Here is a 10,505-nt window from a genome sequence, read left to right as displayed (position 1 = left end):
TCAAAACGGTTATTGGTTGAAGAGTATTTTTTCCAGTCTAGGCAAAGCGGTTTTATCTCTCTTTAAATCAGGAGCCAAAATGGTTGGCAAGGAGGTTTTAAAGACTGGTGCACAGTTCGCCTCGGATGTATTGGGAGGAAAAAGTGTCAAAGATGCGGCCATACAACGCTCTAAACAGACCGGCATGAACTTACTAAACAGAGCTGTAGCCCCAACCAAAAGAACTTCCAACCCCCACCACAAGAAGCCTTTTTCTCATCTCCTTCAGCTAAAAGGTCGAGAAAAAGCAAAAAGTCTACTAGTTTGAAAAAACGCAAACGAAAAGCAGTCGCTCCTAAGGACATCTTCAATGGGTAGCTTGATTCATGAAAAGTCTTGTGAAGGATTGAGAAGCGCACTAGATTTGTTTTCTGTTCCGCCAACACAAACCTGTTTAGAACAGCGACATTATGTCGAACATCATCCCCAATCTACTCTTACCGACAGTGGGCCTGTTGAGTTTTTATTTGTGGAAAAAGGCGACTACTATATTGATTTGGCCACACCCTACTTTACGTTTGCGCCAAAGTGGTCAAAAACGATGGGGTAAATTTGGATGCAGATCAAGCCGTGGCTCCAGTTTGCAATTGGTTGCATAGCCTATGGTCTCAAGTCGACTTGAGCCTCAACACCACCCACATTTCTCAGTCTAATCACACGTATCCGTTCCGTGCCTATTTAGAGACACTTCTCAGTTTTGGAAGCCCAGCAAAGACGTCACAGCTATCGGCACAACAACCTGTGGTACAAAGACTCCCACGGAAAGTTTGATAGCTGCAAATCGCGCAGCTGCAAATCGCGGCTTTAACTAACGTAGGCTATTGACAACGGAAAGACGATCATTGGACATGATTGGAAAACTGCATCTGGATGTAGCCTTTCAGAATAGGTATTTGCTCAACGGAGTTGAGATGAAGCTCAAGCTGACTAGAGCCTCCGACTCGGTTTATCTCATGGAAGAAGGAAAGGTCAAACTAGAAGAAGTGGTTCGTTTCTGCAGAAAAGTTAAGCCAAGCGATCCAGTCAGGATCGCCCACATCAAGGCTCTCCAATCTGGAACAGCCAAGTATCCGATACGCCGTGTTGAAACAAAGGCCTTTACTGTACCTCAAGGTAATCTTTCTGTCACCAAAGAAAACTGCAAAACTTTTGCAGCTTTGTATATGCATTGGGTATAAGCAAGATGACTGATATGTCTTTTTAACCAGTCACTTAGATGGATTGCGACTTATATTGAAAGTAATATTTTTTGAAAGAATTCAATCGAGCATGACAACGTCGTTTGAAACGCGCCCTGATCAAATTTGGAGGGAAAAGTCGGCTTATATTATGGAAGCACTCAACATACGGCTCATTTCTAAAAAATTGAAGATGGAAGAAGAGTTGAAAATCAACATCGACATACTCAACACAATATTACAAGAGTTGATTCATCACAGGGTGATGCACCACCCCCCAAACGTAAGTTTTCTTATTACTGTTTTAAAAGTTTATTATTTTATCACCATCGTTATGTTCGGGAGTACTTCTATATTAGCAATATGGTTCTGCTATTTTGCATTCATCAAATGAGTAGTTGGAGATGCATGTCTATTGCCCCATCGGTATCACCGGAAGTAGCACCAAAGGTAGACCCAAGGGTATTGACGGAAGTGGTATCCCCGGGTATCACCACAGGTAGGGTATCACCATCTCATTTCGGCGCGTGACATCATTCTATGCTAGTATTGGTTTATTAAATATGATAAATAATAATTGTTTTTGAAATGTGTACCTTTCTTATTTTTCGAATCTGTTAAGAGTGATATTAATGAAACCGTTTTGTTCTTCACAGCTGGTGGTGGTTAGGCGTAAAACTCTCATAACCCAGTAGGTCTAAAGTCCACTAAACAGAGATTTGTCTATCATAAGCAGTTTTGTTGTGGATGCACGAACTCAGCTTGCTTCCTGTATAATGATATCTTCAGAATAGCCTAGCAAGCAGCTGGTACAATGCACTCTTAGTTTATTTTTTTAAATACGATAAACGATGATTGTTTTTGAAATGCGTTTTCTGCAACAAGGACATGTGCTAATTTTTTGTTCACAAGTTCGGCAACAACATAAATGTCCGCACGGTAAAAGTATAATATTGGTTCGTTTATCTAAGCAGACAACACAAAGATTGTTATCGATGACTTCTGTCTCCACCCTTCTTTGTGGTCGTTGAAGGCCTTCCATGAGTAACTCCCCCGCAGGTCTAGCTGGTTCACTTTGTAGGCGTGAAGTATCAGGTTCCCCAGAAAAGAACATATATCGTTGTTCTGTTCTCAAGCGATGGTTGTTGATCAAAACCCGTCCATCTCTTGTGAAACTGCTATGTGGACCGTTTAAAAATTGACTGGTGATGATTTCTATGAAACGCGTTCCTTTCTTGGTTTTCAAGTATTCACATCTATTAAGAATGATCATGGTAAGTTGTTTTGTTCATTTTTTTAATTTAATTTGATTGGTATGGTACTTACAGAGGGCTCCATTTTGCAAAGTTTATGAAATGGATGGGTGTATTCTTTATAAAAATTTCAACAGGCGTTTTTTTTATAATTTGAAAAAAAAAAAAAAACCCAGATGGTTCGGTTTGTTTAAAAAATTTCAACAGGCGGTTTGTGTTTAAAAAATTTTCAACAGGCGGTTTGTGTTTGTTTTATAAAAAACAGGCAGTTATGTTTGTGTTTAAAAAATTTCAACAGGCGGTTTGTGTTTGTTTTATAAAAAACAGGCAGTTATGTTTGTGTTTAAAAAATTTCAACAGGCGGTTTGTGTTTGTTTTATAAAAAACAGGCAGTTATGTTTGTGTTTAAAAAAAAATCAACAGGCGGTTTGTTAATTAAAAACCGGATGGTGTGGTTTTGTGTTTGTTTTATAAAAAAAAATTCAACAGGCAGTCTGTGTTTGTTTTATAAAAAACAGGCAGTTATGTTTGTGTTTAAAAAACTTCAACAGGCGGTTTGTTAATTGTTTAATTTAATTTGAAAAACCAGAGGGTGTGGTTTGTGTGGAAGTGGACGTGACTCTGTTTCCTGAAGAAAGGTATATCAATTGAAACAACTTCTAACTAACTCAGTCATCATGAGTAATTCTGAATGTCTTGATTTTCTTGATCAGTTTAATATTCAATTAGAATCAGATGTGTTACAAAATGTTCAGCAGTCTGTTTCTGAAATTAAGAATGTGTTGCAGTCTAAAAACCCAATTCCAAATAATTGTAATTTGTGGAGAGGTTTTTTGTTCGTTAAAAAATTAGACTTTCAATCAATGTGCTCAGTTGTTCAAAAATTATTGTTTAAAAAACCTGTAATTGTTTTGAAAATGGAGAAGTTTAATTCTTCGTTAGTTTTATTCTGGGATCGTTGTGATGAACTAAATTCGTTCTCTGCTCAGAAATTTCATTGTGAACAAGTTATTAAACAGCTGAGATGTGAAGGTTATAAAATATCTTTTAATGCAGACCGTTTTGTAAATCCTCAGAAATATTTTGAAAACTTTTCTCAACCGCCACAGTGTATCAAAAAACTAAATGAAAAATGTGTATTCACTCAAGATTGTGATTCTGTTCAGTTTGAAGCGATTTTCACATATCTAGAAAAAAAGTTTTCTTATCAACCATAACTGTTTTGTTATTTGTATTGTATATTCAGTAAGTTAACTTTGTTTTGTATGACAACCTACCCAGTATGTTGAATTTTGTGTGTTTTTATGTGCAAGTATATTTGTTGTTTCAGATTTTAACAATTTTAAAATAACCTACATCATAGCAAAAATGTAAGTATTTCTTACCTCGTTTTGTAATTAACAAGATTTTTTCAATTAATTGTAGATGATTTTACTTTATCACTCAGTTATTTACACCTTTTTTTTTTTTCAGGATTACAATAGAAATTGATTGGGGGTGTGAAGTGCCAGAATTGGCTGAAATCAAAATTTCACCGCTCTGGATAGCGGTATTCAAGGGTTAGTTAAGATTTCAACCTGTTTATTCAATTTGGAGTCAAAATAATTCGGTAGATTATGTATGCTTTCATGGATAAACTTAATGTTTCTTTTTCAGGTGAAACACACTGGAGAACATCACAAGACTACAAGGACCGCCACTTTTACGGTGGCGGTCTATCGCCAGTCGTGGCCGCCTTCCTAGGTGGTCACATGACAACCCTCGAGGATCTCCTCGAGGATGGGTGGTCCCCCATGTCTTTACTTCACATAGTTAATGAAATCCCCACTGGGTACGCCCAGTGGGTGAGAGAAGCATTAGCTTCTCATAATTTATAAAAATATATAATTAGATTTACTTTGGAGTAAAATTTTATGATCCTCCACTCCAAAGTCTGGAATAAACTATTTATTATTTCAACTTCTAATGAGTAATTTATTCCAGGTTGTTTTAGAAATTTGTTAATAGGCTATGTATAGTTGTGAAATTTGTGGTGCTTTGTTTCAATCAAGAGGAGGAAAAAGACGTCACATGATGAAACACAACAACATTCGGTGGCCTTGTCAGTTGTGTGACAAAACATTTGCACAAAAAGTAACACGAACCCGACATGAAAAGGGAATGCACAAGAAAGTTTGTTTTTATAGCACACAAAAGACAGTTCCTTATTTCGATTTTTTAATCATAAAGTCATTTTAGGAAAGTTGAAAGTGTTGGTGATAGAGCAGAGTGTTCAAATGGAGGAGTTGATGCTGAATTACTTAACCCAGAATTTTGGAGGTAAATAAACAACAAAACATATTTTAGCAAACTAAAAAAGAATAAGTTTTACCCAATTAAAAAAAGAAAAGAGTTATTTTACTTGTAAAGAATTTTTTTTTTTTATTTCAGAGCAATCAACTAGGTGGGGAATGATTTCTTTTTTTTTAAAGTATGTTTTTTTAAATTTTTTTTTTTTTTCAGAGAAATCGACTGGGTGGAGAATGAAATGGAGCAGGATCTCGCAAACACGCAGTGGTGGAGGTAAGTTTTAAGATTAAAAAGATAAACACTATATTACCACCAGAGAAATTCAGCAGAGACCCACTAACCCCTCATAAAAATGTAGTCAGTGATTTTTTGTTCTGTTGTTTTGCAGAGATATTGATTGGGATCAACCATTTCAAAATCAAGAAGGTACCGGGTAAGTTTGTGTAATTCATTTATCTTGCAACTTAGATAAACTTCAGTAGCAGCTGTGATGAAGAAAATAAATAAGTTGAATTATTTATTTATTTTATTTTTTTGTTAAAATAGTGCCACCACTCACCACCTTTCTGGGGGCAACACTAACATTATTTTCACTTTTATTTTTTCTAGAGCAGAACCAATGGAAAGCAATGAGGATGTTAGGTGAGTGTGTTTAACTTATGCATGATAGTTGGAGTCTTTTTATTTTTTATTTGCTAAGCGTTGTGTTATGATAGTTGTTAACTTTGTTCAGTCAGATATTTATTTTTATTTTTTTTGCTGAGAGTTGTGTTATGCTAGTTGTTAACTTTGTTCAGTCAGATATTTATTTTTTTTTTATTTGCTGAGAGTTGTGTTATGCTAGTTGTTAACTTTGTTCAGTCAGATATTTATTTATTTTTTATTTGCTAAGAGTTGTGTTATGATAGTTGTTGTTAACTTTGTTCAGTCAGGTATTTACTGTTTTCTTTACTTAGTTGTTTACTGAGTTGATAAAGTAAGGTGTGAGTACACGTGTTTATTCATCTTTCTTTAATTTCAGAGCATTTAGACAACAACACATATCTAGTATCCACGCAAACCACAGAACCAACCAGAGAGTCCAGGACAGATACAATTTTGCTTTGGACAATAACAATTTGACATCAAGAACAGATGAGTTTCGACGTGATATATTTGAAAATCAACAATCTCAATTCAAAATTAACTATAGTTTTGGTTTTATCTTACGCCACCGAGTAAATGGATTGCTGCGGTACTTTCATAGTTCCCACGGAGCGGATCGTGTGTTACAATTCTCACCCCTCATATCAAATGCTCAAGATTTTGACAATTTTTTGGAAACTTTGGTTAACCAAGACATTTTAGAAAATGCTAGAGCACAACGACCAGACTCTAGTTGGATTGTAGACTGTGTTACTAATATCACATTTTTTGTCAACAAATTACCAAAACATAGTATTGGTTGTGGTGTAGAATTACCTGATTTTATTTTGAATAAGAATGGTTTAAATGTTCTTGTGAAGAGTCAACACACTGGTCGTCTATATACAGACAATCTATGTTTGTTCCGTTGTCTTGCCTTGCAAGGTGGTTGTTCATGTCATAACTTGGAAACAGTTGCTAAAGAAAAATTTTATGCATATTGCACACGTTTTCATATTGACCCAACACAATTTTCAGGTGTTTCATTGTTTGATTTAGATCAAATTGAAAAGTTGTTTAAAATTAATATCTGTGTATATAAATTAGAGATGCAACAAGAAATTATTGCTTCTTTAGTTCAACGAAGTGTTAATCGATTTCCACAGACCATGTATTTGAATTTATTTGAAAATCATTTTAGTTACATTTCCAACTTATCTCTTTATTCAAACACTTTTGTATGTGAAAAATGCCAAAAAATTTGGACCCAAGGTTTCATGTACAATAGACATTTGAAAATGTGCGATACTAATGTTAAACATAAATTTGTAGGCGGTGTTTAAACACACCTCAAAATGTTTTTGATAAATTAGAACAAATCAATATCTGTGTTCCTGAAACTCAACGTTATTTTCCCTATAGGGCGAGTTATGATTATGAATGTTTGTTTTCTAGTGATCAACTTCCCAGTAGATCTGATACAATTCAGTGGAAAGCCGAACACGTGCCTGTTAGTGTCAGTGTGTGTTCAAATGTACCAGGTTTTGAAAATCCTGTATGTTTTGTTGATGAGGGAAATGCAAAACATCTTGTTGCTAAAAAGTTAGATTATTTAAATCGAATTTCAACAGTTGCTTATAACATACTTGTTGATAAATTTAACTATGTGTTTGAAGAATTGGAAAGTCGTTGCTCCTCTGATGAAAAGAACCCTAAAAACAAACCCATTAAGGAGTTGATCAATCGCTTTGATGATTACTTAAAAGAATTACCTGTTCTGGGTTTCAATAGCGGTCGATATGACTTAAATTTGGTAAAAAGAGAATTTTTTGAACAAATCCAAAATGATATTGAGTTTGTAGTGAAAAGGAATAACAATTTCATGTGTGTTAAAACTGAAAATCTCAAATTTCTTGATATTATGAATTACATTGCTCCTGGTTTTTCTTATGATAAATTTATTAAAGTTTATGATGTGGAACAAACCAAATTCTTCTTTCCCTATGAATGGTTAACTGACTTATCACAACTAAACCAAACCTTTCTTCCAAACCACGAGGCTTTTTACAGTCAGCTAAAAGGGTGTAACATTACTGCCGAGGAGTATGCTTTATGTCAAAAGACCTGGGAGGACAAGGGTATGCAAACAATGAAAGACTTTTTAGTTTATTACAACAATCTTGATGTCGGGCCTTTTTTAACTGCTGTTGAAAAGTGTTTTCAATTTTATAAATCTAAATCTCTTGATATGTTTAAAGATGGTATCTCTGTACCTGGTTTGACTTTAAAATATTTGTTTTCTACTCTTGATGCTGATGTAAACTTTACTTTAATTGATGAGAGAAATAAAGATCTTCACCACTTACTAAAATCTCAGATTGTAGGTGGACCTTCGATTATTTTTCACAGATACCATGAAAAAGGTGTGACAAAATTGCGTGAGTTAGAATACAGCACAAGTGCCAAAGTGTGTCAATCCATCCTCGGGTTTGATGCTAATGCATTATATTTATCTGCTCTTTCTCAAACAGCCCCTACAGGAAGGTTCATTCGCTACAAAGAGTCAGAAGGGTTTAAACCCACCACTTCTCACAAGTATGGGTTTCTTGCAATGGAGTGGCTGGAGTTTCTTTCTTTCCAGGAGGGTTGTCATATTCAACACGCATTCAATCGAGGTGAAGTGAAGGTTGGTAAACTCTATGTAGATGGTTTTTGTAAAGAAACTCAAACAGTCTATCAATTTCACGGATGCTACTGGCATGGTCACCGCTGTCAATTGAACATCGATCCTTCAACGGGGCTGATGAAAGAAACAAATGCATCAAACGGTATCTCCATGGAACAATTGAGCGAAAACACGGACAAGCACACCAAGTATTTGCACGATTTAGGTTATGTAGTGGTTCATTCTTTTGAATGTCAGTGGTTAGAGAAAAAGAAAAGTAATTGTGTAAAGGAATTCTTGAAAACTTTAAATGTGATAAAACCCTTGTACAACATGACCCAGGATTCTTTGCTTTCTGCAATTTTAAATGATAAGCTGTTTGGGCTCGTCTTGTGTGACATAGAAACACCTGAAGAGTTGAAAAGTTATTTTTCTGAATTTTGCCCCATTTTTAAAAATGTTGAAGTATCCCGTAATGATGTTGGAGAGTGCATGCAGCAATTTGCTGAACAAAACAAGCTACTGCCTCAAGCCAGACGAATGCTCATTTCAAGCTTCTTTGGTGCAAAAGTCTTATTGATTACTCCTTTGCTAAAATGGTATTTGAAACACGGTCTTGTTGTTACAAAAATTTATGAAGTTATTCAATACCAACCAAAGAAATGCTTTCAGAAATTCGCAGATCAGGTCTCGAGCGCCCGCCGAACGGGTGATATGGACCCCTCCAAGAAAATTTTGGCAGATACTTTCAAACTGTGGGGAAACTCTGCTTATGGGAAAACGATAACTAACAAACAAAAACATAAAAACATCAAATACTGCGATGGTGAGTCTGTCACGCAAGCTATCAATGAACCTTTTTTCCACCATTTAAACCCCATCTCTGATAATCTTTTTGAGGTAGAAAATTTCAAAAAAAGTATTAAATTAGATCTCCCCCTCCAGATAGTTTTCTTTGTTTATGGGTATGCCAAACTAAGAATGTTAGAATTTTACTACGATTGTTTGGATAAATTTGTTGCCCGTGAAGACTTTCAATGCCTCGAGATGGACACAGATTCTTTGTACTTTGCCATATCTGCAACATCTTTAGAAGATGTGATCAAACCTGAAAAGCGTGTCGAATTCTTTTCCAACTACCACTTATGGTTTCCTTCTATTGCTTGCCCTTCCCACCGTGCTGATTTTATTTCTATTAAATGCAGTGGTGGTGAGTTCGTTCCCCAAGAGTGTTGCATTGCCCAACAAAAATTTGATAAGCGCACTCCTGGTTTGTTTAAGGAGGAATGGACTGGCACAGGTTTTGTGGGTTTGTGTTCGAAAACGTATTATTGCTTTGGTACTGTTGATAAGCAAGTTTCTAAAGGGCTAAGTACAACCACCAATAAATTCAACAAAAATTCCTATCTCAATGTCATCAAAAATCAACAAAGTTCTGGAGGGACCAACATCTCCTTTTGAGTGAGAGATAATAAACTGTTTACCTATCGTCAAACTAAAAAAGGATTGGCATATTTTTATCCAAAGCGTGTTGTGTGTTCCGACGGAGTCACAACATTACCATTGTTTCTGTAATTTATTTTTTGTTTACTTTTGAATTCATGATTTGTGTTTGCTTTCGCAAAGATATTTAATGTGTTTTCTCTATACCCAGTAAATAGTGTTGTTCTTTTTCTGCATTATTTATTCAAGATTTTGTTTTTGCAGATTTAAGTTGATTTTTTTTTAAAAAGTTACATGTCATAATGAATTACATTACAAGATCTTCTCCATTGGAACAAGATGATGATATACACGAAGCTTTGTTTCTGGAATGTGATTACCAGTTGGATGTCGACAAAGCCAAGATGGAGTACCCTTTTCCTACTGGTTCAGACTTGTGGTTGGGAAGATATCGGAAGTGGTTAGATGGAGCTCTTCAACTGATCAACAAAAAATCGAACTGCCCTTATAAAAATTCAATTGATTTGGACAGTTTGTCTCTTGATTTGGGTTGCAATTGTATCATTACATATGTTTTTCGTGAACGAGTCATCATTTATAAATGCACCTATCATCGGATACACCCCAATCAATTGCATTGTGATTGTGGTGAATTATCTTGTAACATATGTAACACACTATGTCGTTGTCTGTGTAGAAAATATTATAAAACAAATATCATAGATTGCAAAAGAATTGTTGGTTGGTATTTTCTTTGTACAACATGCATAGAAATGGAGTGGTCAATGCGTTTCCTGAGTGTATAATAATGTTATTATTGCATTTCAGAGTTAGGATTTCAAACACTATGTCTAATGAATTGAGAGACGGTGATTGTTTGCGGCTTGCGTCCCAATTACATTACTCGAAGGGATGGTTTGTCCTTGGTGCGCAAATTGGAATTACATTACCGATTCTCGAAAACATCCAGGAGGATTATCGATATTGTATGTTTGGTCCAATTAATCATCAAGT

At 35.4% G+C, this 10,505-nt stretch overlaps 1 protein-coding gene across 1 annotated transcript; it reads left to right on the top strand.

The window, feature by feature from the left end:
* Window positions 1–1,308: 1,308 nt before the first annotated feature.
* Window positions 1,309–9,696, top strand: LOC145788305 (uncharacterized). Its single transcript, XM_082600086.1, is given in 8 exon segments — window positions 1,309–1,500; window positions 1,616–1,716; window positions 3,944–4,029; window positions 4,127–4,310; window positions 4,709–4,789; window positions 4,973–5,032; window positions 5,148–5,192; window positions 6,716–9,696. Coding segments are annotated over 8 exon segments (3,657 nt in total). The 3' UTR covers window positions 9,624–9,696.
* Window positions 9,697–10,505: the final 809 nt, after the last annotated feature.

The sequence above is a fragment of the Aplidium turbinatum genome, chromosome 2, assembly GCF_918807975.1.
Source record: "Aplidium turbinatum chromosome 2, kaAplTurb1.1, whole genome shotgun sequence".
NCBI lineage: Eukaryota > Metazoa > Chordata > Ascidiacea > Aplousobranchia > Polyclinidae > Aplidium > Aplidium turbinatum.
This window is presented reverse-complemented; position numbering and strand designations above follow the sequence as displayed.